This window comes from Hypomesus transpacificus, chromosome 4 (genome assembly GCF_021917145.1).
Source record: "Hypomesus transpacificus isolate Combined female chromosome 4, fHypTra1, whole genome shotgun sequence".
Lineage (NCBI taxonomy): Eukaryota > Metazoa > Chordata > Actinopteri > Osmeriformes > Osmeridae > Hypomesus > Hypomesus transpacificus.
The window spans coordinates 5,896,972-5,924,243 of NC_061063.1; the positions used below are offsets into that span (position 1 = coordinate 5,896,972).

General features: G+C 47.0%; 3 protein-coding genes across 7 annotated transcripts; 1 reads left to right on the plus strand and 2 right to left on the minus strand.

The window, feature by feature from the left end:
- Positions 1-83: 83 nt before the first annotated feature.
- clcn1a (chloride channel, voltage-sensitive 1a) lies at positions 84-14,202 on the minus strand. 2 transcript variants are annotated; one of them, XM_047018948.1, is made up of 23 exons: positions 13,900-14,202; positions 10,737-11,037; positions 9,739-9,870; positions 9,183-9,311; positions 8,609-8,742; positions 8,406-8,483; positions 8,026-8,104; positions 7,675-7,800; positions 7,279-7,363; positions 7,032-7,133; positions 6,851-6,935; positions 6,187-6,342; positions 5,979-6,048; positions 5,659-5,769; positions 4,988-5,201; positions 4,610-4,743; positions 4,232-4,422; positions 4,063-4,144; positions 3,774-3,856; positions 2,865-2,909; positions 2,426-2,530; positions 2,096-2,182; positions 84-1,898 (listed from the first exon to the last, which is right to left on the minus strand). In XM_047018948.1, the coding sequence occupies exons 1-23, from the start codon at positions 13,948-13,950 to the stop codon at positions 1,338-1,340; spliced, it is 3,141 nt and encodes a 1,046-aa protein (XP_046874904.1). In that variant the 5' UTR covers positions 13,951-14,202; the 3' UTR covers positions 84-1,337. The 2 variants fall into 2 exon arrangements, with proteins under 2 accessions (XP_046874904.1, XP_046874905.1); XM_047018949.1 differs by lacking the exon at positions 9,183-9,311.
- A 339-nt stretch (positions 14,203-14,541) lies between these two features.
- On the plus strand, positions 14,542-20,629 carry styk1a (serine/threonine/tyrosine kinase 1a). Of its 2 annotated transcripts, none has more exons than XM_047018954.1 (10): positions 14,542-14,848; positions 16,456-16,502; positions 17,537-17,749; positions 17,946-18,179; positions 18,362-18,543; positions 18,906-18,986; positions 19,148-19,362; positions 19,507-19,547; positions 19,650-19,746; positions 19,968-20,629. In XM_047018954.1, exons 2-10 carry the CDS (start codon positions 16,457-16,459, stop codon positions 20,161-20,163), a joined length of 1,305 nt encoding a protein of 434 aa, XP_046874910.1. In that variant the 5' UTR covers positions 14,542-14,848; position 16,456; the 3' UTR covers positions 20,164-20,629. The 2 variants fall into 2 exon arrangements, with proteins under 2 accessions (XP_046874910.1, XP_046874909.1); XM_047018953.1 differs by having other exon boundaries at positions 14,549-15,271.
- A 10-nt stretch (positions 20,630-20,639) lies between these two features.
- LOC124466959 (polyhomeotic-like protein 1) lies at positions 20,640-27,270 on the minus strand. 3 transcript variants are annotated; one of them, XM_047018950.1, is made up of 15 exons: positions 26,902-27,270; positions 26,160-26,281; positions 25,829-25,939; positions 25,576-25,653; positions 25,325-25,462; positions 25,058-25,225; positions 24,834-24,906; positions 23,694-24,664; positions 23,395-23,530; positions 23,069-23,238; positions 22,887-22,977; positions 22,642-22,729; positions 22,118-22,313; positions 21,731-21,938; positions 20,640-21,587 (listed from the first exon to the last, which is right to left on the minus strand). In XM_047018950.1, the coding sequence occupies exons 2-15, from the start codon at positions 26,277-26,279 to the stop codon at positions 21,436-21,438; spliced, it is 2,700 nt and encodes an 899-aa protein (XP_046874906.1). In that variant the 5' UTR covers positions 26,280-26,281; positions 26,902-27,270; the 3' UTR covers positions 20,640-21,435. The 3 variants fall into 3 exon arrangements, with proteins under 3 accessions (XP_046874906.1, XP_046874908.1, XP_046874907.1); XM_047018952.1 differs by having other exon boundaries at positions 26,885-27,270; XM_047018951.1 differs by having other exon boundaries at positions 26,878-27,270.
- Between the last annotated feature and the right edge of the window lie 2 nt (positions 27,271-27,272).

Below are 27,272 nucleotides of genomic sequence, written 5' to 3' on the forward strand. Positions count from 1 at the left end.
TGTTATTCTTGTTGGCACTAGTGTTGCAACATACCTTATTGAGAAGTTAACATACCCAAAGTGCAACACATAGATCAGCAACTTTTTATTAACTACATTGTTCACTGTTTAAACATCCTGACAAAATGGGCATCTAAGAAGTAATAAATAAAACACAACCAATGACAAAAACAAAACACAAACACATTTTCCTGTCTCATAGTAAGAGCTACACATACAGAATGTCACATGAAAACACAAACAAAAAGAGAATCCTGTATTCCAACCTCTGCAGTTTTAAAGACATAGGTAACATAGGTAACATAGGTAACATAGGTAACATAGGTAACATAGGTAACCACCTGAGAATCAGTCTGAAGGAGGAGGAGAAAAAGGAGCAGGAAGGAGCGAAGAAAGAACGGGGGAGAGCAGATGAGAGAGAGAGAAACGAAGGAGGTCAGAGGATCATAATCGAAGCAATTTTAGAAGAGGGAAAGGGTGAATTTAATAAAGCGCCCAGCTACTCCTCAGATTAAACACGTCAGATCCTGTTTTCTGCTCACAGCGTCGGTTCTCCTGGGGATTGGGCTGAAATACTGGAACCACACAGCAGCACAATACTGAAGGTTCCTTTTAAAACCATGGCGAAACAACCCGTTTTAAGCCAAGCATTAACATGTCCTCAAAGATACAATCAGGGAGAAGATCATAGCTCAGTAGCCGGAGCATTTGACTGCAGATATGTCACAGGTTCAAATCCCCCAGTACTGTATGGTGCTTTTGATAAAGGCTAAGTGAGTACGTTATTGTTAAATATAGACAAAAATATGTATTTATTCTACAAAATTAATTTTAATTAATTTCTAATTCCAATTTAATTGTTTGTGGTTTATGTGTCTATTTAATAATCCCTCAATTTGCAGTTCCTAATGATTTCTGATAATGGGAATTCTCTAGTTAAAATTCTCCAACATTGTTAAACGTGATTGCGTGGTGTCGGTCTGGTTGTCAACGGTCATTCATCAAGACAACGCGGTAATCCTAGCGCTGGCCCATCCTCCCGTGCTCAAGGTTGGGGTTTTGCTGTTTGAGGTCACACTGCTACTGGTTGCTCTGGTGGTTCTGCTTCTGATTAAAATCAGCGATTCTGTTCATGTTCATCTGACAAGTAAATATTGACTTCCCCATAATGAAGGTCCTCGTGGATTCACAGGCATGGAGAAGAGGACGCAGACAGAGAAGCAGGACGGATGAAAGGATGAGAGGGAGGGATGGATAAATAATTCACTATAAGAAGTTCCACCATAAAAAAACATGTTATTTATAAAAATGTAATTAATCACAACAGTCTAACTGTTCTAAATGACCTCTTCATCATCGCTTTCCTCCTCTTCCTCTCTTAGCTGCTCTAGCACAGGCCCAAGGGAGGAGAGGGGGATGGCGGGAGTAGAGAAGGGAGAGCCGGAGGGTGGAGAGGAAGAGGGCGTGGAAGGAGGAGAGGAGGCGGGGATGGCAGGAGGAGGAGGAGAGGGAGGAACGGAAGGGGGAGGGGATGGGGGGACGGCGAGAGGAGAGGAGGGGGGCAGGGAGGGACTGCTGTTGCTGCTGCTAGTGCTGCCTGTCCCTGTGATGCTGCTAGTGCTGCTGCTGTTCACCACCACCTCCCTGGTCACCCCCTCGATCCACACCACCATCTCCTCCTCCTCCTCCTTGGTGGAGTGGGGAGGCACAGGGGGTGCTGGGTGGGGGAGGACCGGGCCAGAAAGGGGCGAGGCAGGGGCGACAGGGGAGGAGGGGGAGGAAGGGGTGGAGGGGGTTGGAGGGGGCTTGGAGGACTTCCGGGCAATGTTGCGGAAGCTGGCCAGAGGGGGGCGAAGTCGGACACCGCTACGTGTAGAGCCCTCGATCGCCTTCTGGAGCTGGAGGTGGAGAGAGAGAACAGCGGCATATCTATCATGTACCAATGTCATGGATTCATTTAGAAGATGATTTCATCCCGAAGGACATACAGAGTGCCTTGGAAAGAGAGGGAAAAGGATGTGTACAAAAAAAAAAAGTCTGAATATTGAGTAGAATAAGAAGAATTGAGAGAGAGAGAAAAGGTGAGCCGCCTTGCCTCTTTCAGTGCCACCACTCCAACCAGTTTTCCGATGCTGGTGACATAGGCATGGCTGAGGCCCAGTAATGAGAACAGTGTGTGGGTCTGGGATGGAAACAAGAGAGAAAAGGTCACACATCAAATTAGGCTCTCCTACTTCCTACCTACAGTATGACCCTGCTCAGACAGAACTCCTCTCCACAGTTAACTCAGAGGAGTATAGTCTAGACACAGCGTCATAAAGTACCAGTATTTTAATTGGCTGGGGGCCGTGTTTCAATCCTATTAACATTCATCCTTCTTCACTTCTTTTTTTTTATAATAATTTCCGATACTTTGTGTACCAACCTTGTGTAATGACGTCCTCTCCACCAACTGGAAAGGGGACGGGTCTATTCGGATCTGATCGATTTCCATTGGCTTGTCCATCTCTGCTTCTTCCCATGCCTTAATCTGCAGTAGCCAATGAAAAACAAGGTCAGGGTCTTAATCAACAACGTCATTGGCTGCGGTAGGTGACTGGGGTGGCTGAGGCTCTCTCGATGTCAAAGAAACCCTTTAAACCCGTCACACTGCGCCAGCTTAGATTTAGGGTGGTTGGTACCTTTTAACCCTCTTATAGGTTTCCACATATCAACCAAGACTACTCTGACAAGGACACTGGAGTGTGGGAGTGTTTTCAGGGGGAGCATCCTCTAATAACTTGGTCGGGTGCCAGGGAGATCCAGCATGAGACTATGGAGTTAGGGGGACTGAAGCTAAAACCCTTATGGATGACATCACTTACCTCCTCTGGAGTCATGTTGTCTGAGAGGGGTGGGGGCGAGGGCTCCTGGGGGGGGGAGGGGGGAGGGATATGATAAAAAAGAGGAGAGAGGTTTGATCATAAGTCTTCTGATTCACACAGCCAAACACCTTTGGCACGCCCGCTGTCACTGTTGTCAAGCCAAACGTGAACCACTAAGGACACAAAGAGTCATGGAGGACAGAGCCAAGCTGAACTCCCATTCAAATCCTCTGTTTACACGCATGTATTTGAGAAGTATGAGCAAATACATTTGTTTCATATGTCCATTAGCATGTATGGAGCCAACCGACAGCATCTGCCAAGTGAATGCCAATCACCACGACAACTATAGCAACAACAAGTTGTTTCTTATTCCATTGGCTGATCTCCATGTGTGAGAGCTGGAACATGTGTGAATGTGAAGCACTTAAACAATATCCAATCCCCATTGTCATGTGCACTCATGCACATATCACAGACAATCAGATCAAGGCGTTTTGTATACATAGAAAACAACTGGAGATTATTTAATGAGATTCATCCAACCAAATAAACAATGGATGAATATTTATGTTTCCCGTTTGAAAAAAAATCATACACGATTCTCCATGGATCCATCGCCAAGAACGGCCCCCATTTGCATCTCAACAGCTCGTTACTCTGGGACAATTGATTCGCTGGGAAGTGACACAGCTCAGGGAGTATCACATGACTCATTCAGAGTTTTTTTTTTGTGTGGACTCATCCAATCAGGACACTGTGGGATGACATGCAGACATGATGAACAGATGATGCTTTTTAATCGGCCACAATGTCTGTCTGTCTGTCTGTCTGCCTGTGTGTTGGTCTGCACGCCTACAGAATGTTACCAGTGACTGTCTGTCTGTCTGTAACGCTACAGAATATTACCTGAGACTGTCCCTCTGTCTGTCTTTCTCTGGCTGTGAAGAGATTTCGGAGAGTTCTCCCCATGGACTGGAGAGATCCCTTGTCTGAGAAGAGAGGGAGAAGAGGAGAGGAGGAGAAGAGGACAACAGATGGAAACAAGAGGATGAAAAGATTTAGAACCTAATTAATATTCTACCTCCTCTGCATCTGATGAATACAGAGAGTCTGTATCTGACCAGGTCATGTTATTCAGACTTTGAAAAGGCTCCCCATTGGACAGCATGGGTCCCAAGGGGAGGGGACAACTCACCAGGGGCTGTGTGATTGGACGAGGGCTCCGGTGGCTTAGGGGAGGGGAGGGGCCCGTTACATTCCTCCTGCACTGGAGTACTCTGGAAAATTACAAGAGCAGGAATTTGTTATCATGCTACCGTATATTAAAATGTTTCCTTAGGCTGGACAACGTTTCTCACACCCACTCTGTCTCCGCTCTCCTCGCCCTCTTCCTCCTCGTCCACGAAGGCCAAGGACTCCCAGCTGTCCCTGGCGCACTGGTTCTGCATCTGGAGAGTCTGGCCTTGCATCAAGATCCGCCTTTCTGCCGACAGCCACCAATCACACAGAGCCAGCAGCTCCGACTGGTCGATGGAGCCCAACAGGATCATCGATTCTGGACAGAACGAAAGTCAATCACAGCGAAGATGACGGCGGCACTGAAACAAATGATGTGTAACACTCACACTAAAAATATGTCAATGAAACAGTTGTACTTATAATAAATTGGTGATAAACCACAAGCAGAGAGGAGCTCTTTAGAAGGAAAGAAAGAAAAGAAAAAGGTGTGAAGGTTGCTTTACCTTTGGAGTCCACCAGGGGGATTGTCTTTAGCGTTGTGGACTCCAGCAGGTGTATGAGCTGCCTGTAGGTAGTCTGAGAAGATATGAACTTCACTTTTCGCACCATGATGTCCTCCACAAAGATGTTATACTGGCTGGAGTTACATACAACATAGAGATATACAACACAGTCAACATGACCCTTGAAGCTGATTCATCTATCATCAAGATGACTGTATCATCTGCCTTGGAATGTTAAGGCTAATAAACAGTACATCAAGAAATAAAATACAACTAAAACCACATGCATAAATATGCAGACAGGCCAGTATGTCAAGGTTCCAGCCTAGCTTAGTGTTGGAAGAGGACAGAGCTTTTCCTCTGCCCTCGGAGTGGTACCTGATGTGTCCAAAGCCCAGCTCGGGGAGGTAGGGCAGCTTCTTGACCTGGATGATGGAGTCGTACAGCGAGGGCTGCAGGCCCTGGGCCACCATGTTGGCCAGAATCACCGCCACCATCATGGGCAGGATGTGGGAGATCTGCCCCGTCAGTTCGAAGCAGATCACCGCTGTGGACACAGTGTGGGTCACTGCCCCCGTCAACGCTGCTGCTCCTGTGACCCGGAAAGGGGGGGGGGGGGGGATGGGGGGAGGGGTGCAGAGAGGGAGAGAGGGAGGGAGAGAGAGAGAAAGGGTGAAGAGGTGAGCGATCACATGATGCAAGGTTTGGAGGCAGATTGATTGATGTACAGATCAGTGAGTGGACATAGAACGAAGTAGGATCAAAGGGGGGGATGGGACTACAGGAAAGAAAGAGGGCATGGGTGAAGGGGAGGTGTAGGGTCAGAGGGGGATGGTGGATGACATTAAAGAAAGCCATTGTTCAGTGGAAAAGGGGAGAGGAGAGACGAGGAGAGGAAAGGAGAAAAGAGGAGAGGAGAGAAGAAGGAACGCAGACTGACATGTCCCTGTTCGACTAAAGGGTTCTCTGGGATGTGACAGACAGAGAGAGAGATAGGAGAGGAAGGAAGACAGGAGACGGAGGGGGAGGAGGAGGAAAGGGACACTGACCAATGACAGCATACCCTCCAGGGATGATGCGGTACAAGATGCCGTCAAACAGGATGCCGTGGGGGAAGAGGGCGGCCATGATCTCTCCTACCAGTCTGCCGAAGGCCGCGCCTGGAGGGGGTAGGGCCAGGTGTCAGGGCAGTTCCTCGTGTGTGTGTGTGTGTGTGTGGGAGTGTGTGTGTGTGTGTGACCTTCTACAGTGCAACAAGCTTCAGCATACACCACATTTATCACCTGGTGGATTTTTTCGAAGTCTTTGACAAAGAACCATCTCTCCACATTATCAATATCTTACAGATAAAAAAATAAAATCATTTTACCAAGTATGAAGACTGGCATGAATGCCCCGGAGGGGATGGGCATCGTCGTGGAAACTGCAGACATCCAAAACTACAAGAGGGAGAAAGTTGGATATGTTTGTATTCTATTTGATTCTATTCTGCTCTGCATAGAATCAAACAGAAGACACAAAGAGCGGAAAGATAAGGAGTGAAGTTGAATCTGCGGAGGGAGAGTAAAGAGGATGACCTTCATGATGAAGAAGAGGAGGAGGATGACGAAGGGGCTGATGTCAGGGTGCAACCAGGCAGAGGAGCGGCCCAACCCCGGGGGGGCGGGGGAGCCCCAGATCTTGGTCCAGGTGAAGTTGTCAAACAGAGAGTTGATGCACTCTCTGGGCATGAGCTGGAGGTAGAATCAAGGGGGTGGTTGTGGAAGGGGAGGTAGGGGTACAGAAAGATGAATATCTAGTTCAGAAAAGTGATTGAAGTGTGTACATACTCTGTATATAGAGTTGTTTACTTTCTTACTCTGTATATAAATGTCCTTTTGACAAGTGTTAACATGCAACAGACAATGTTGCCCTTGTACTGCAGATTTCTGATTAATTGCTGTAGATTTCTTGTATTTAATATTTACACTGGCTGCCAACTGTGTCCAAAGGGTAGTTTAGAGGGTACAGAAGCTGGTGTTACAACCACACACGCATACTGCATACAGACACACACACACACACACACCTCACTTTATTGGCACTAGACAGGCTATTTTTAGTACCTAAAAACACATTATGTATTCAAGTATTGTTCTGCAGAAGGTGACAGAGCAGAGAGCTGTTCATGATTACAGTGTGTGTGTGTGTGTGTGTTAAAGTCACAGGACATTGGACAAAAAAACGGGTTTGAACTCTGACCTCTCCGGCCATGAACTGTCCAAACCCGGGGGGAAACGTCAAGGTGGCAATTACAAAGGTCACAACAGCCGGAAAGATCAGTCGACTGGAAAAGAAATTCAAATACAGCTTTAACATGTTCTGTCAAACTGTGTAGGATCCTCCTTCTGTCTGACACCCACACAGACCTCCCCTGTCTTACTGTCTGGTGAGGAAGCGAGTCATGGCGTTGGGCCTCCTCATGAAGAGCACCACATGACGGTTCAGATAGACAAAGAACGCCCCCAGGAAGCCACAGGAGATCCTGCACACAGGGTCAGCAAAACCTGCATGACATCACTTCCTCTGTACCGGCAGGATGTCATACGATTTTCTCTGGATCGTAGGATCATTAACGCTTATTCCTATGCCCCCTACCCTCCTTTTCCTTCCCCCTCTCTCTGTTTTACCCGATGATTGCAAAGGCAGGAAGCTCCTGGAGGTCAAAGGGAAAGTCCATGCGGAAGTTGGTACGGAAGAGAGCAGTGATGGTAACTGAGGGCGACAAGAGGGAAAGATGGGGAGGGAGGCAGTGAGAGGGGGAGGGGGGAGAGATGGGGGGTGGAAGGAGGAAGACAGGGTAGAGAAGGGAGGGGCAAGGGACAAAAGGCGGTTCTTAAGATCTTGATCTAGAACCTACAGAATCAAGATGGTTAACAGGACAGAATCCAGGATGGCACCACCTAGTGGCCGATTTAAAAAGGCACAGCTTGTGCCTCAGAGACAGCTCCATAGAGAAATGGCGCCCTCTAGTTTAACTCCTATAAACGACTTGACAGTCATAGGCAGTCATCCAGAGGACCCACCGGAATCTTTGTTGAAGACGGACAGCACTCTGAAGATGAAGGCACTGAAGGTGGCAGCGAAGTAACCTCGCCAGTAGTTCCTCACCGCAAAGTAGGTGGACGTCACCTCAATACTGAAGAGCACTCCTGATGAACACAGAGAGATTGATGGAGAGAGAGAGAGAGACAGAGCGAGAAGAGAGACAGAGATGTTAGATCCTGATAGATCTTGTCACAGACACAGTGAAAGAATCTGTAAGCGTTACATGAGGTCTGTGCCATGCAATCCTTCTGCAATCCCACTGTTTACAAACTGTGGAAAGGGTCGAAAAAAAGAGAGAGGACAAAGGGGAGTGCGAGAAAGAGCAGTACCTCCCAGAGGGGTCCCGAAACAGCATCCCACCCCCACGGCACAGCCCACTGTCAAGATGTCTGTGTAGCAGTATGGGCTCTACTGACACACGGAGGGGGGGGAGGGGTTAAGGGAGGGAAGACACAGGCAACAGAGGGGGAGGAAAGGGGGATGAAGTATAAAGAAAAGGGGAAAGGATAGAGGGAGGAGAGGGAGAGCGGGAGGGAAGAAAGGGATGGGGAGTGAGGGACATTAAGAGAGAGGGCAGAACGAGCAAGGGCATTTGAGGAGAGGATGAAAGAGAGTGTAAATGAAAAATGCCTGCCTCACTGAACAACTGCCAAATACGTTTGTTGTAACCATGTGTATGTTTCCAAGCACTGGCTTCATGAGGGCCTACCTGATAGACCCCAGAGAGGAAGGACATGAGTCTGCTGAGAACAGCAGCACAAATGCTGGCTATGTGGACAAAGGGGCCCTATAAGAACAAACAGACAGGGAGAGAGTTAGACCATGAGTGTCTGTGTGTGTGTGTGTGTGTGTGTGTGTGTATGAGTTTGTGTGTGTGTGTGTGTGTGTGGGAGTGAGTGGATGGATGCCCACCTCCTTTCCTACAGGCATGCCACTGCCAAGGCCAGCGGTAAGGCCGATGACTTTAGCCGTGAAGGCTTTGAAGGTCAAATACTCCTTCAACACGACTCCCCTCAGAATAGTCTTCAGCTCCGGAATACCCGACCCTGGCAGAGAGGGAGGATGGAAAGAGATGGACGAGGAGGGAAGCAAGTTGAAGTCAGTGGATCAGCGATATCTGAGATCGGTAGGGTTTGTGAGGAAGAGAGCAGGGGAAGGGAGAGAGGAAGCAGGGAGAGGGGCAGGGAGGGAGGGAGGGAGGGAGGGAGGGAGGGAGGCAGGCAGGCAGGCAGGCAGGCAGGCAGGCAGGCAGGCAGGCAGGCAGGGAGGGAGGGAGGGAGGGAGGGAGGGAGGGAGGGAGGGAGGGAGGGAGGGAGGGAGGGAGGGAGGGAGGGAGGGAGGGAGGGAGGGAGGCAGGCAGGCAGGCAGGCAGGCAGGCAGGCAGGCAGGGAGGGAGGGAGGCAGGGAGGCAGGAGGGAGGCAGGCAGAGAGGGAGGGAGGCAGGGAGGCAGGGAGGCAGGAGGGAGGGAGGCAGGCGGGTACACACCGATGGCTTGCGGTGCGACCATGTGGCAGAAGAAGGAAGCGAACATGATGAGAATCATGGGATAGGAGACCCAGACCAGATACTGCAACAGCACGTTACCTCTCAGTTCCGTGTGGATCCACTTATAGGCTAGGGGAGCAGGGGGGCAAAGGGGTGGGGGACCAAGGGCATGGAAGGAGATTAGTCATAGCAGGGTCGACTCACAGTTACAAGGATGACACGGTAAAGACTACCCCTGGATGGGGTCAAAGGTTAAAGGCCAAACCGTCTAGAAAGGTGCTGGTTTGTTGTCTGTGAGACACTTCATACCGTTTGACTTGCTTAAGTGCAAAATATGAAGGATTACCTTACATTGTGACCGAAGAGACCGTACTACTAAAGAGTACTGACCTGTTGTGTTAGAATGTTGGTTAGAAACATATTAGTTGTCCCCGGTCGACCAGAGAACCAATAGGAAGAGTGGTCTTTCAAAGCCCTCATGCAAATGTGATCAATAAATTGGCTGTCCAGAGGGGAATTGATGTGTTGATGCATGATGGGTATAGTAGTTTATTACCTTGAAGGCTCTTAGCACTGGCGTAGTCCATGGACCAGCTGACTAGAGCCATGCTGATGCCGAGGAGGACCAGGAAGATCCAGTCCTCACCAAGCTTGGTCACCAGGAACCTTTGCACACGCATTACACAGTCTGGAAAGACCACAGGACAGAGTTTGAACGTGTTTCATGACAAGTACATTTACCGTATTTCTTCGAATGAATGCCGCCCTCGAACAAACGCCGCCCCCAAAAAATCATAAAACTGTTATTTAATTTGTTAAATTCCACCCCAGTATTTATTTCACATGTACATAACTTTCCTCACAGTTTTCTGTTTGAAAGCTAACGTGTATGAACGTTTAGGCATGTTGCTTCAGATTTCTACACAATGTAGAACACTTGTATTTGAGACAGTTGTACTACCAACGCACACCTACTTGATAGCCAATGAGAAATTGAGTTGCCTCACTCATAGACAAACAAAGAATAGACAAGGAGGTCAGCAGTAGTAAATGAAACCTGCGTTTTTAGCTGCATGATTCATTTGTCACAATGCCAGCAATTAAGTTGTCTATGGCTGCACTGCAGCAACAATTCCCGAAATCTCTCTTACTGATTAAACGCTGCACTAAAAATGAACGTTATTTAATAAACGCCGCGGCTACACTTACATTTATTCATTTCGCAGATGCTTTTATCCAAAGTGAGAACTTTACAAAAAGTGCATAGGTCTATGATCAGAAACAACAAGAGCTCCAAAAACATTGCGGGTAGCCAAAACATGAGAATACTTTGTGATAAGCAAATAAGTGCCAATGGGAGGAAACACAAGAGCATTTACCTGTAGGAAAGCAAGCAACAATAATATAATTTCCAGCGAGTACAAGTAGGACACAAGACAGTCCAGACACATGCATGGTCTGGTTAAAACCCAAGTACATCTACTAACTACTTTCCTGCACTCATATAACATGGCTGTCGCCCTCTCACTATTTGCAGCTTTTCTGACCCCTGACCTTTGCATTTTGAGTAGGAACGCCGCTTCTTTATAGAAGAGCTGTGCTCTTGATCTTTAGGCTGTCCCGCCTCTCCAGACACTGCCTCCGCATTGGAGTGGTGCTGACTCCGATGCCTCGCATGGTGGCCATGACCATGGTGACTGTGCCCATGGTGACTGTGTCCATGATGATGGAGTCCATGGAGCTGGTGACCGTGGTGATGTTGGTGGCCGTGTTTTTTGAACTGTCTCTCTGTCAGCAGTCGGGTGGCCTCTCTCCTGCCTGACCCGCCGTGGTGCTCGTGGTACTCCCCATACAACTGAGAGGAAAGAGAACTACGTTACCCATAAAGCTGTTCAGGAGAAATAACAGTTATATGCCTACATGGAAGCCTACAAGTACAAATATATTTTGGAATGTTTTGTTTGTAAAAAAAAAAAAAAAAAAAAACAAAGAACAAAAAATAAGTTTCTCTATAAGGAGAACATAATTACGTTACCCACGTGCCTAAACAGCGGGAAATAACTTTCCATGGAGCTTGAAAGGGGGAGGGATACGAGAACTACGTTACCCACAGGCCTTTGCTCAGGAAAAATGCCAAATGACTCAGTGATGAATCAACTTAATTGCTAAGAGTCAAAACAGACTTCTTATATCTTCTCTGTGAGTAAAATAAAAAAATAAGTGCACATGGACATGAGCAGATGTCCCAGAGCGTGGGAAAGTCAGGGTGTCACAGAGCAGTGGTCTGTCCTGCCCTGGCCACCACAGGAATAGACTCCTCAACTTGTTGACCTAAATCTCCCTGGAGCGGAAGCTGGGGTCTACATCTACATGAATCTGACCTGGACAGCTTCCATGGCATCTGGAAGAGAGGTTAGACCAATCTGATCCCCTTTCTCTCTTGCACAAACACACCTCACCCCGTCAGTCCACTGAGAGCCTGTCTATCTAGAACCCTACAGTAAGCCGTGACATAAGACATTCACAACATAATGAAGCATCACAAGACACCATCAATGCTGAACAAAAGACACATTTTTGTCTTTTATCAGAAAGCAAACAGCATGACTGTTACCAACACACCAGGCCAGCATCAACCCTCTACTGGAAACAAATGAATAACACCACACCCTCTAAACTTCCTACATTAGCTTGACAATTTATTTCAAATAGGTTACTGAAGTTTTGTCTCAGACTGCTAAGCTACTGTCAATCAAGTCATCGGGCTATTTGCTAGTTAGTTCATGCTAGGTCACTGCTGAAGCTACTCTGCTATGGATGACGGGCCACACCTGTTGTGATTCTCATAGAATGGTACGTTACAGGGATCCCATACCATCCTGTCACTTCTCTCTTACACAAACTCATCTGTCCATTTCAGTCATTCCCCTTTTCCCTTCCACTCCTCCTCTGTCAGTACATGTAATCCCTTGCTTTCTCCAAATCCCCCCCCCCAGACCCTATACACCTCACACCCCCTAAACACCTGCCTCCTCCTCTCTCGCCTTCTCTGGTCTACCTTCCCCTTCTCTCTCTCCCTCTCTCTCCCTCTATCTCTCTCTCCCTCTATCTCTCTCTCCCTCTATCTCTCCCTCTTTCTGGATGTAACTCTACCCTGGGGGTTATATTTAGAACCGGTGTGACCCAATGATCGCCGACACACTTCTCCACACCTCTCCCCCTCTCTATCTCTCACCCTCCAGGTCTATCTCTCAATCTCTCGCAATCCTGATCTCTCTCTCGCCGTCCGTCTATCCGTCCTTGAAACTGACCATCAAGGACTTTGGGACATTACATTTGAAATGCCTGGACGAGTCACAGGAAGTAGTCACATGATTAAAATGGCCAGAAACCTCATCCTGCATGTACCAAGGTGTGTCTATACCGATTCAAAATCAAACTCTGTATTTCTCTGGACTAGAATCTCAAATACCGGTGTCACCTCAAAGAGCATGTCTTATCTTTTTTTTCCCAACTTGTTATTAAGGAAGTTCTACTAATTTAAGTTTACATATGGATAGGCTCCTAACAAGGCATATATATATGTCCACAGAGTTTTTCTCTATTTTGTCTGTCCTGCATGTCGCGCTCTGCCCAGTCTCACATTATGTCTGACAATCTACCTGTGGCACTGCATCTGTGTCGATCTCTCTCTGAACCTGTCTGTGGACTGTGATACTCCCAGCAGTAGTAGCTTGCTATATTAGCTACATGTGGGTGCATGTCATTGTATCAGTTTATGTAAAGTCAAACTTAATGCATACGAAGGTCTTCTAAAATAGAGGGTATTAGACAGGCATTCCCCTGGGTCCTGTCAACATTACGCCACCCTCCTGTTGTTTACACATAATGTATATATAGATACACACACACACATAAATACACACAAATATACCAATACAAACAAACACGCAAATACACTCACAAAGACAAGGTCTGGCTGAAAAAGTGACACTTCTGAATATAGTGCTATGGGTGATAGTAAGTTATCACAATTCACATGGCCATCAGTACACACACACACAGTTGTTTGTAACTTTGTGACTAACAGTTACATTATGTATAATGTTTTGAATCTACTCCAGGATTAAGAAAGTAAACTAAACTGAGGTTACCACACATCCTTTACCCCCCCCCCCCCTCTCTCTACTTTGGGGTGGAAGATGAGAGGTTGTACAGGTTGTCTGACAGGTGACACAGTCAAGTGATAAAGTGGACAGGATGTGGAGAGTGGAGAGAGTTCAAATGAGAAAGACAAGGAGAGGGAAAGAAAGATAGGGAGAGAGGAAGAGAAAGAAAGAGAAACCAGGGAAGAGAGGAAACGAAAGAGACATGCAGGGAGGGAGAAAAAGAGAGAGTTACGATAAATCGTGGAAGAACCCGGTCTTCTAGACACCTGCTGCGTGACTGTGACCAGACTGCTTAACACGCAGACACACACACACACACACACACGCAAATGACCACACTAACTGACTGACTGCACAGTCCACAGCTGCAAAACTCGCAACGTCATTCCAGAGATGATATAGTTAATGAATTATTGGATTCATTTTCCAATACCCTTGGGAGACAGAAAAGAAAAGCACAGCACACAACATGCACGGAGGGATGGATGAGAGGTAGAGAGAGGGAGACAGAGAGGGAGTGAGTGTGTGAGAGAGCCAGAGGCACTAACCAGGGTCTGTTGGTATCTCAGAGCCTTCCTTTGCGACGCATCTGCGGCCATTGACACACTGTCACTGACCCAAAAATAATCCCCTCCACTGGCCGAGTGTCTCCGCTACTCTCAGGCAGGGGGCGTGCAGCCCAACACTCTCTCTCTCTCTCTCTTTAATGCACATGCTTCTCTTTCACAGGTGCACTCTAGGTCCACTCTCTCATACATGCAATCTCATGCTCTCTCTCCCTCTCTTGCTCACTTTTCTTTGCTCTCTCTCTCACACACACACACACATATTCTTACATGGTGTAAACTAGTTCTCAAAGCAGTACCCCCCCCCCCCGTCTATGGCCACACTGGGGCAGGGTGTGTTAACAAATCCATGCCTCTCTCTCTTGCCCGCCCGCCCACCCTCCCTCCCTCATCCGACGTAATCATGTTGCCCTTGGTAACCCTGTTACACTTTGATCACCTGTTAATTTGAACAGGACTACACAATAATGAGAGATAAAAGAGAGAGACAGAGAGCAGGACAACGAGGAAGAGAGGGAGGTCTGGCAATAGGGGAGGCTAGACCAGTTTAACTAAGGGTAGGTTACGTGGTGGGGGTGTGGAGATGGGCAGTGAGGGAGTCTGAAGAACAATTCGGAAACACCTATGTTGGCCTTTGAAACAAAAACTCCCTTAAGGGTGGAAGGAAGAGGTGCAGCTAAGGGTGTGGTTAACCTGGAAAACAGAGAGAGAGAGACGTGGGGAAAGTATTACAACACAGCACCAAGAGAACAAGAGAGAGGGAGAGAGATTAAAGAACAGAAACCTGACCAACGGGATAATACAACATGCTGGAGAGTCCTTCATATACGACTAAGCCAGTCTACATTAGAAGTATGTCATAGCAAAGAGAGGAAACAACACTATGTGCCCTGATACTGCCGACTCCGCATCTGACTGATTTAGGGGCCCGGTAAGGTGACATTGCAAAATGCAGACACTCAGTGATTTCAATGTGTCTTTATTACGTCATGCGCGTGTGAATGTCGGCGCGTGATCATGCCCAGTGCATACGACAGCACCAGTAATGCAGTTAGACTGGTTCATCTTGTCTAGACGTGGGCAGTGTAGGTGAAATAACAGAAACCAGATGTAGGAATATGTGACAACTCAACAACAACATGCTCTGAGTAGGAGGAGTCCCACACACATCCTTTATAACTTCCCTCCCCTCACACACACACACACACACACACACACACACACACACACACACACACAAAGAAATCCCCTCTGAACACATACGGTACCTTAAGATTACTCAGTTATGGAAGCCTGTGAGAGAAGGCCCATCCCTCTGTGATGTGACACAGAGCAGCGGAGGAGCGTGCGACAGGTGAGTTTGATTGCACCTGCCGGGGTTGGGTTTAGAGATTAACAAAAATAATGAATAGAAACATGTGAACCAAGATAGATCAGAACTTTGAGAACTTTGAGACAGAAACAGAGATAGCTCTGTTTTGAATCTCTATTTGTAGACTTGCACAGTTGCTGTACTGTAAAAAGAAACAGACACACAAGGACGGGAAAAACAACAAGGGACATGTATCTCACATTTTCCCACTCAGAAAACAGTCAAAACAGGTTGGTCAACAGTTTGACCACTTCTACAACCGTTTTCTGGTATAATAGTCCTGGTGTTAACTCCAGGTGTTATAGTATTCCTGATAATGTGCAGTTAACCTATTCATACTTTGGAAATACTTACGTATATAAGTGGTTCTACAGTTCTTCTGTTCTCTCTCTCCATTTAAACTGTTTTCTTTACATATAGTGGTGCATTTGATAACCTATCTACCAGGAACTCTCATGAGCTTATAAATGTTCCGTATCATGGCATGGTCTCTTCCTGCTATTATATTATGGCTACCATCCCATAATATCCCTTTCCTTGTGACCTCATCTGAACCTGTGGTGTACAGATGTGTATCAATCTTCGGAAACTTCAGGGCCATAGTTCCACTGGACCACATGAGATCATGTAAATCTGTATGTTGATCGTGTTAAACAAACGCAAGCACCCGAGTCCACCTGTGATCCATCTCAAAAGAAACGATTAAGGTTAGCTTTGTATAAAAACTAGGCCTAAATCCTAGCTATGTTGACACCAGTGTAAGACAGGCCCAGTCCTGCCCGCTTATACATTATCAGTACACATTATAAATGCCTGCCAACTCAACCGGGGTTAGTCTGACACCATGCCATCTGCATGTCATATAGTATTAGTCTCCACAGTTCAGCTGACAGTACCCAGCTTTTGGAACCCAGCTCCAGGCGTATTCCACCTCAGCCAATACATGGGATGGGACCCCTCACAGAATGCTCTCTGGGTCTGACAGCTGGGATATGGTGACCATGGCAACCTTTGGGTGAAGAGAGAGGTGTTCGTACTGTGTGTGTAACCAGGGATGAGTGGCCCAGCGAGCAGACTTGATGCTGAGTCACTACAGCTGTGAACGTCAGGGGTTTGGAGGTGCTGCTGACCTGTACTTTCTGCTTGTGTGTGTGTGTGTTCCACAGGATGTCAAAGGGAGACGTAGAGTGTGTATCAGGAAACACCCTTTGTGGTGAGTGTTACTCTCCTTCTCAGTACTCGCTCTCTTAATTCTCCTTAATCCATTTCTCCCCTGATGCTTCCTCCTCCATCTCAAGTCAACCAAGCCAAGCCATGCTCAGGTACAGATGCTCTGTTTGTGTCAAACACGAGCCTGAGGCACAGAGCTCAAACCCCATGTTAACAGAGTAGAATACATATGCCTCTGTACCAGGGTGGAGCACTTCAGACCGCCTTTTACAAACAATACCAAATTAACAGTGCTGCAGCCATTGGAGATAAGGTTAGATTATGTTGCCTCAACTAAGTCTGGACAGACGCCTTGAATACACAGATAAAAAACACATAGCAAATGGAGGACAAATCACATTTGGAAAAACATTACACACCTGTTTGGCTTCACAAAGTAAACACCATCTGTATAGTTTGTGAATCGAGTCTATTTCATTGTTTCCACACATAAGACAAGGATCTGTTTTTAAAGGATCCGTTTCTCTCCAGCACATGTAACTCTGATCATGTCCATCTGTACATTTCACCAAACAAACTATGGGCGCTGGGCAGGATTTGCTTTCACTAGTTTCTATTGACATGCTAATTCAGTCACACTTAGTGGGAGCTAAGACTACCAGTGATGTCAATAGGCTGACCTGTGCTTTCAGTCAGTGGAATGACGAGGTATTACATGACACTATGTGTTTTGCCATGAATGCTCTTGCCACTGTACTAGTTACTCAAGTTTACCTTCATAAGTCACTGTCTCATCTTGCAAAGGATACACATACCAAGTACTTAGTGAGGTATTCAAATAGGTGGGATCCAGCTATGCAGCTGGATGCAGCTATTCAGCCAGTGTCATGTACACAGACTGTGGAAACACTCAACATTGATTCTGTCCAAACCAAGTGAAAATGCAATTTTTACGTTATCTACCACTGTAGATCCTGACACCTCTGCGACCTCAGCCTCTCTCTCTCTCCTACTTTCTGTCTCTCTCCATCCTACCCGCTACATTTCTCTGACCGTCTTCCTTCCTCTCTCCCTCAGTGGTCCTGAATCATGAAAAGGAAGTGATTGTAGTTCCTGTTGTACTGCTTGTGATCTTCCTGATCGCTCTGTTGACCATCTTCCTGTTGAAGTTCTGCCCTGACCGCACGCCAGCCCCAACGCTTCTCCCGACCACCACTCCACCGCAAGGAAACAGAGCGAGCAGACACAGACACACACGCAGTCAGAGACACAACCTTCGGGGCATAGATGGTGAGCATGTTATGTGTGTGTGTGTTTCAGGGTTTGAGTGTGTGTCTGCATGACATTGATTCATTATTTATAGCAGTGCTGTGTTATAAATCTACCATAGCACAGTAGGTAAGGCTGACATCTGCTCGATTTCAAGTTCAACCTCCCTTTCTCTCATTTATCTCCTTTCTTCTCTCAAATCCCTTCCTCTACGCAGCTCCAACTGAGCTCAACCCTCTAGAACATGAGGAGGTACCCATAACAACCCCCAGCAGGGGGCTGGCCCCGCCCACATTGTCCGCAGTACCGGAGATGGCCAGCGAGAGGCAGCCTGGTTCCTTCCAGCTGGTCACTCCTCTGCCCAGGTCATTGTTTGTGGTTCCAGGAGCCTCTGTGACTCTCTACAGGGCCAGGATGGAGAACAGGGATGTGGTTCTGCGAGTGCTGAAAGGTGACACACCATAACAGACTAAACGTTGTACTGCAGTAACTAGTAGGAAGAGGACAAGGCTTTATTTAGGATGTACAATATCTGACAATGTATTAAGAAAACAAACCTGACAGTCTTAACCTAGTCTCAAAAGCAGAAATCCATCCAGGTAGAATCTAAGACTCTTCCCTTTCTCTTACCAGAATCAGCAGACGCCGGTGAACGGCAGCACTTCCTGGGGTTTGCTTCCTTCCTGTCAGAGCTGGGGCCCCACCCCTTCTTGCCGGGTATGATGGGAGTTGTGTCCGTGCGGTCGCCCTTGGTTACAGTGATAGAGGAGCTGGAGCACAGAGACCTGCTGGGTTATCTCTGGAGGTGCAGACAGGTACCACAGGGTTATTTCCGCCGGGTTACACAGGTACTGCAGGGTTATCTCTGGAGAGAGAGACAGGTACTGCAAGGCTATCTCTGCAGGGTGAGACGGGTACTGCAGGGTTATCGCTGGAGGGTTAGACAGGTACAGCAGAGACAGAGTGAATTGCAATATACTCCACACCATACTGCAGTCGTACATTAACTAACATACCTATTGGCCTACTTCTAGGTAATAAAAAAAACTGTTTCATTATGTCTTTTTTATTGGTAATACAGTAATAGTCTTTAGACTAAAGTATATCAATGCACCTGATACAAAAATTGGGATTAAGAAAGTAATTAGAGTTTAAATTGTTTTTTTTTTCTTGGCAGGACCACACAGGTGAGGGCTCACCATGTGACCTCACAGAAAAACGCATCTTCACCATGGCAGGACAGGTGTCCTCTGCTCTGGTTGGTTTCGCCCTGCTTTTCTTTCTACTTCCTCTCTGTTGAGAAATCTGGATAAAAAAACTGAAAATTACTATAGCACCCATTTTCTCTCTCTCCATCATCTAATGTTATTCTCACCAAGTACAATGTCAGCTCAAGTTCACCTCTATTTCTCCACCTAGGAATATTTGCACAGCAAGAGCTGTATCCATGGCAACTTGGGTGCCCGGAGTGTTCTGGTTGGTCAATACCTAACAGCCAAGCTCTGGGGGCTGGGCCCAGCATACAGGAGGCGGGGCCAGACGGGGACTCCATGGGAACTGGAGGACATGGAGTTGAGGAAGTGGCAGGCTCCTGAGATACTGGCCAGGAGAGACATCAATCAAAGTAGTGATATGTAAGTATCTACTCTGAATGGATGGACCCCTTATGGTATTTAGATAACCAGCAAAAAAGTTAAAGTTACAGTTTGATAGTAGCATGTATTTTCAGAATACTGAATGTACAGTATAGTTACCCCAGGTGATAATCTCTCCAACAGCTGGTCCTTTGGTATACTGCTCTATGAGATGGTGACACTTGGTGAGTGTCTAATTATTCTTGATTTAACCAAACAACCAGCAATGGCTGAATTACAGTGGGGCACTTCTGTATTGTGGTTGAGCTGTTCACTTCCTCTTCCAGGTGACCCTCCCTTCCCAAATGTCCTGGCCAGTGAGCTGCTGCAGTACCTCCAGAGAGGGAACTCCCTGAAGAGGCCTGTTAGCTGTTCTAACTCACTGTGAGAGTCCCACACTAACAGAGCTTATATAACAACATTATGTATACACATATATGTTTACGTTCAGTTATCATAAATTCATTGAAAAAGATAAATAATGCATTAGATGTGAATTATCTACTTCCCAAATGATGTTGTTTCCATGGTATTCAAAGACTGACAAAAGGAAAGCAATAAATGCGTGATTGATTAAAGATTGATCTGTAAAACATATCTTTCAGCTACTCTACGATTAAGTCCTGTGTGCAGTGGAGTCCCCAGGAGCGCCTCCCATTGGCTGGGCTGATCCGGAAGATCCAATCAGGAGAGAGAAGTGCCAATGACAGGACTGTTTTGCGGGTGCCCGAGCCCCTGGACACAGAGAAGTATCTCAGAGAAGCTGGCTACGGGGAGGCCTACAATTACGCTGTTCTCTGATTGGATGGCTGTGTGGAAGTTTCTCTGGATTGGTCAGAGGGAACTGCCAGGGTCACCTGATCTCACACTGAACGACTGAATGGCAATGACTCATGGAATTTGTCTAAAGGTCCTTCAAATGAGAAGGAGGACTGAAGTGGAAGTATACACTGTTTACAGAAATTATGTGCCTAAATAGTAATGTGCCCGAATGCGTATCCATTGTGTATGTATACAGTATAAAATGTGTGTGTGTGTAGACAAGCAGAAAACTAAGCTCTGCAATGACAACATTTACCCCAAACCAGCTCTTCCTCTATTCTAAAAACAGACATCTGTGATGGATTGTTGACATTGCAATGAGAAACACGGAGCAAAGCCCTGGCTAACAAACTAAGATGGATGCCTTTGTCAGAACAAAGCACTTCCAACACACCACATCTCCTTTTCAGACACATCCAAACAAATGCTAAATAAAACCAAACTATTTTGCAATAGGTTGTCCTATAGTTTTTTATTATATTATTGACCTCCTGAAAACTTTGAACAGAAACAAACTAGCAGGAGTGCCTATAGGAGAGAATATCGATGACAGTTACAGTCACTGCTACAATGCGTCATGACAGGCAACCCTGACAGAAGAACTAGTAGAAAGAACGCAGTCTGAGTTGCTAAGACTATTAGCAGCTGTTTATGCTACTCATGGTTGGCAAAGACAATAGCAGACACTGCTCTAGAAGGCTTTACCAGACAGAAGTGCTTAGAGGACTGGTTATGAAACTGGGTTCCAAAAGAACAAAACAAAACATTTCTAGTACTATTATTGGGTCATTGCTGAAAACTACAGATAATAGATAAAAGGCCACAATGTTCACTAAGAGATAAAAACATGATAATTCTCTAGAGCGTAAACCAAGTACAGGCAGTACAGTAAAACAAGGTGCGTTTAAATAGCATAGGCAGAACATTACACTGACCGCACGACTCACACTCACACAATCACTCAGATTTCCTTTTTTCACTATGCTTACTTGCTGTCTTTTGGAGTATATAAAATGAAACGGAACAAAACAGATACAAATGTTTGAATCTAACACTAGCGTGGTCTTTAGACGGCTACATCTTCACTTTTCCCCTCTGTTTTATGGAGGTCTTCTTTTCTGCTTGGTGTGCATCAAACTTTCACCCAGCCAATCAGAGCGCATTGTAAAGCTTTCACCTTTTTTGTGTACCATGAGTAACCAATGGGGGCCGGGGAGCCAAATTGTGATTGGACGTGCCAGATTGGTTACGTCAGTCTCTCAGGGTGTTGATGTGGGCACAGATCTTGAGGGCGGGACCTAGCTTGATGTTCATGGTAGACATGAGATGCTCCTCTCGAAGTAAAAGCAGGGCCTGTCCATCAATCTCCTGGGACAGGAACTGGGCAGCAAGCTCTTCACAACCTGGAGGGAGGGAGAAAGAGAATGAGGAAAGAGGGATAAAAAAAGAGAGCAAATAATTGCATAAATGACCGAAAAAACAAATATAAATTCATCTGAACTATTCTTATTGATCCTTGTAAGGATTTTCGACCACATAAACAAACCTTGTAGAGATGATATGAATTGTGCCACTTCCTCCACACTCCACTGGGCTGGGTTGCCGGGCAGGAAACTGGGTCCGGAGCCCTCCAACGGGAGCCCAGAGGGAGGCTGATGACAGGAGGCGGAGGAGGCGGGCGAGAGGGACATGGGGTCATCCTCCTCGTCCTCTCCACTGGACGCCTCGTCTGAGCGACTGGACTCAGAACGACACTGGCGACAAACAGCAGCGTGTGTCAGATGCGTCTGTGTCTTTGCATGCTAACGAATCCTTTCTCGCGGTTGGTAGAGCGGGACAGAGAGAGAGAGAGAGAGAGAGAGAGAGAGAGAGAGAGAGAGAGAGAGAGAGAGAGAGAGAGAGAGAGAGAGAGAAGAGAGAGCATCACAGTCACCTTGACAGGTATGGGTCTCCCGGCAATCTTGGCGCTTGCGATCTCTGAGCTAGTCCTCCGGGGCACCCGCCTCCTCGTGACCCCGTCCTCGTCCGATTGGCTCAGGTGACCCAGCGAGTTGCCCTGGTGATGGCCCTGGTTGCCGTGGTGATGCCCTTGGCGCATGCGGAAATGCTGGCTGCAGCTCACGTTGTACCTGGGGAACCAATACATACTGAATAAGACACATACAGTTACACAGAGCACAGAGACACCGGGCTGTACTGACAGTAACGACACACACCACTCACCCAAGGAATGAGTTAACATGTACAGTACTAATACCATTAGATTTACTCACAAAAAAACATGATGCATGAATACAATTGTGTCTGGGTGACATTGACATGGTATGAGGGGGGAGGACTGTAGTGGGGGAGAGAGAGACTGCCGGCTGCTAACTGAGTAAGATGATGACTGTGTACCAACATGGCTTAGTGACTGTTAGTATGTGAACAGTGACTGTAGCAGGGGTCGGACCCTACCTCTTGGCACAGGTCATGGAGCAGAACCTCTTGGTGCCTCTGAACTGGCTGGCAGGAGCAAAGCTCTTACAGTACTCACACTTCAGCACTGAGGACAGGGGAGGGGAGAGGACCGTAAAGCACATCAGAGGAGAGAGACAATTACAATTGTAGGAGGACAATAGGCCACCAAAGCATAAGTATTGTATGAACCAAAGACGGGAATCATTGTTTTTGTAATGTTGTTATCGTAGTCTGACCCTCACCTGTTGCAGGAGTAACAGTCTCTGATTGGCTTGCATCTGGATTGTCATTAGCTAAATCCTCACCAGAGGGCTCCTTTAGTGGCCCACAAACCTGTCAATCGATCAATAAAAGCGGCATAAGGTCCAAATAAAATTAGATTTGATTAAATCTACTTCACACTACAAATCCCATAAGCACTCACTGGGAAAGGTTCAGCTCCTTCCTGGATGACGAAGCCCTCAATGAGATGTGTGAGGACGTGAGGTTTGACTACAGCCTGGGGAGGGGGGGCCCTTTCCCCCGGTCCTCCCCCCAGACGAGACACAGACTGGGCTGGAGATGGAGAGGGGGATGGAGGAAGAGGGCCCAGGCCTGAGATGGAAGACAAGAAAGCAGTGTTCAAAAAGGCATTATGTCAAATTGTAATGCATGTTTAATATAGCTTGTTTTCACCCTTCATGGTCAAATAGAAAGACACACTGAAAATGTGTTGAGATTTGAAACATCCGTGGCAATAGTTTATCTCACCTGCTTCAACAGCAGAGGACAGGGGTGTAGGGGACTGTTCCCTCACTGGCTGAAGCTGTGGAGGGGAGGGGCCATCTTCCTCAATGGCTGCATCTGGTTCGGACTTCCTCTTCAGCGAGCCAATCACCGACTTTCCCTGGTAAATGTTGTTTCAGATAAAGAGAGTTACACAGCATTGCTTTTCTTATAGATTGTTGTCACTGAGGTGTAGAAAATATCTGGTGACTGTATGTCCTTCCCCTTGGTGACCAATAAAGTGCCCACTACTACAATTTGGGAGTGATTGGCTGGCCACATACCTGGGGGTTCTGACTGCTTGCTGCATCTCCATTGGTGGGCACAACGGTGGACACACTCCTTGACTCCTCCCTAGCCAGGGAGAGGGAGGAGCGAGATACGGAAGAAGGAGTGGAGACGGAGGACGGGGACTGTGAGGAGATGGTAGCTGTGGCTGAGGTGCAGTTCTGATTGGTATTCGGCCCTGGGCTCTGTTTGGCTTGTGGGTGCACGTGGGAGACGTGAGCCAATGGGGGGGCTTCTTGGGGTGTTTGAAGGTTCTTTAGCCCCGCCCCTCGGCCCATGACCCCTCCCTCTCTGGAGGCTAGGGAGGCTACCATGGTGAGCAGGCTGCTGGAGCTGCTGAGCACAGCCCCGTCCTGGGAGCTGGAGCTCCGGGCCTGCGCCAGGGCCAAAGCCTGGGAGTTTCCTAAGCTGCTCTGCCTGGCCCCAACGATCTGGACGGGGATATGAGGAGGAGGTTGGGTGGAGCTTGTCTGGTTGATGGAAGGGGGTGCAGGCAAGATAGGAGGAGGGTTCCTTGAAGGGAGCGGGAGAGGAAGGCGGAGCCCTTGTAAAGTTTTGGGCTGGATGGGGATTGGTCCATTCCCATGTCCTCCTGCTTTGTCTCCGGCATTGACAGAGCTCTTCTGAAGAGGCTGGACCACCAGAGTCTGAGCAGCAACGCTGGGCTTGATGGTGGCAGCCCCAACCGGATAACCGTGTGATTGGTTAGTGGCGCTGGAAGTGGGCACCAAGATGTGGGTTGCCGTGGCAGTGGAGGTTACCGTTGTAAGTGCACGTCCCGAGGCGAAGCTAGGACCATGCAGGAGGAGCTGGGAGAGGGGGATAGACGAGCCTGAGGAGGAGGATGGGTTGCCAGATTTGAGGCTGGTGCTGGAGCTCTGGGGGTATGTTGGGATCTTGATGTGGGGCAGCTGTGGCTGGGTGGGCTTAGTGGAAGACTGAGAAGATTGGATGAGGGAGTAGGTGGCTAAAAATAGAAGACAAAACATAAGCAAAAGAATAAAGACAGTCAAAATCAATACTTTATCAGCCCTTTCACAATAATTAGCATCTCAAAAAATTGGACAAAGAACAGATGTTGGAGATTTTGGAGTCGGCTAGGTTAGGAGGCCAACTCCTGTTGTTCTTCACCCTACCTGAGTCCCCTCTCTCTGGGGCTTCAGTCTTCACCCCAATCCCCCTGGCACCACGCAGGGCCAGGTTCTGCACCTGAGAGAGAAAGACAGAAAAATTTAAAGAGACAGAAGATTTTGATGGAGAGAAAAGGAAAACAATCTTTTTTTCAACAATGATTGCATACACTTACTGAAAAAATGCACACGACCAAAGAACGATAGAGAAAAACAAACTCAGCCCACACCTGGTCACTATCTGACTGGTTGCTGGAGGAAGAAGTGGGTGTCACTTCCTGTTGTTGTTGTTGCTGAGCTTGTGGTTGTTGAGTTACTGTCGCCATGGCAGCTGTTGCTGTATTACCAGGCATGAAGATGAGCTGGGAGGACATTGGGGCCCTCAGAGACCTGTTCACCTGTCACAGAAGCAATGTATCATTAAAATAGGCACATCCAATCTGCACAAAAAACAAAATCAGATGTTAGGATCTTTGTTAAAGCAGACAATCCCTCACTCTCAGATACATCTGTCCCTGTCCTCCGGCACTCCCACTCAGCAATACCGATTGGCTGATGGTGGATGTTGCAGAGGAGCCTTGACCAATAGCGCGGGTGCTAGTTGTGACCCCGCCCCCAGAGGTGGTTACATTCACCTGTCAAGAAGAAACTAAATGTTAACTCTTCCAGAAGGATACAGATTGTATTTATTTATTGTGCTGATATTGTGCCTTCATTTGTTGAGAACAGTGAATGCAAGCAATCTTACAGAAGTTACAGTTGTGCTAGTGCTCTGGGATTGGCTGTTACCCGAGGGGCTGGACTGGCGACTGGCAGCAAGAGTGGCCTATGAGAGTGAGAAAACAAAAACATTTTTGAACAAAAAAAGGAACTGTCCCAAAAGATCACTACCAGCCTACCATTACACATGCCCAAAATGGTACCCACATGATCAAACATATGTGTAGATCCCAATCTTTCAGAGAGTTAGCCTATTCTTTTCTTCCTGCATGACTGTTTACCTGCTGTACAGCTGCCAGGTTCTGGAGCTGGGCACTGTTGATCTGCTGGTGCAGCATGAGCTGCTGGAAGTACTGGGCAGCGTTCGGCTGTCTCTGCAATGCCTGCAGGGCCTTCACAACATACACACCACGTTAGGGGCCAGATAGGGAGAGAGAGAGAGAGAAACTGAGAGACAGTACGGCACGCTAATATATGAACCCTTCTAAATAGATGGGTCTGGTAGGCTTGTGACATGGTGGTGTGTAGACGTTTTGCATGATGCATGGATGACTACAGACACAGGGCGTACACATACATAAATACAGCATAAATAAATAGACAGATTCAAACCTGGACAGCTTGTCTCTCATACAGGGACATCGAGTTCATCTGAGAGGGGCGGGAGTTTGTCCCTGATGGGGCACTACCATTGGTGGAGTTCTGCTTATTCTGGTCCCCATCTGTCTCCATAACTGGCAGAAATAAAGACAGCGGCTTTCAATCAAAACCTGTCTGAAAATACCTCCCCTAAAGACGTGACTATCACTCAGTGTGGGAGCACATTATTCTTCATACCGAACACAATGATTTGCTAAGCAAGATGTCGGCTATATGCTTGGATAAGAATAATATCTGTATCAATATAGCATTCAATCACTGCCACAACATCTTGCATACAGTGACACGAGCGTGACCAACTAATTAGACTTTGAAAAGCTTATTGCAAATGTGATCTTGAATAGGCTATTAGCATACAGAAGATATATAGGATGCAACATACACTGCCAAAGCCAGCTATGTACAAATGCTTTATATTTGGTCGACCAAACATTTGGAATGCCAGTATGCTATCTAGGTAATAAACGTTAGCAATAACCTATCCAATCATTTGTTGCACTGCAATTGATGTTACATTTTCAACTCGACCAGTTGCAGATAGTCCTACTCCTAACTAGTTACGAGTTAGCTTGTCAGCTTTCTAGAGCTATAAACCTAACGAAGCTAACGTTGCTAGCTAAGCTAGCAGCAAAGCACACAGTACTGCTGGACATCATCATTGTGTTCTCACCACACACCACGTATTGGCACCGACCTGCGATTGTCTCCCGACCCTGTAACTATCCGGAATAATTTCTCTTTGCAATAATTCACAGTAAAAGTAAATCCTGTTGTTATTAGTATTTTTGCATAAATTTACAACTGCTGTGTTGTGCTGGGGTCCATCCCATTAGTCGGAATTCGTTTCCTCTCCTCGATCACTCCTGACTCGTCTCCTCCAAATATATAAATTTTCATGAAAATTGTTCTGCATATTCATAGTGCTTTCTTTAAAAAAAATACAGGAGATGAACGAATATATGTTCAAACTGTAAAACAACACCACAACAAAGGACGTGGAAACGGAGGTTACATAGGTGTATATCCTTGGCGGAAGTATTTGTCAGTCCAAAACCCACATCCTCG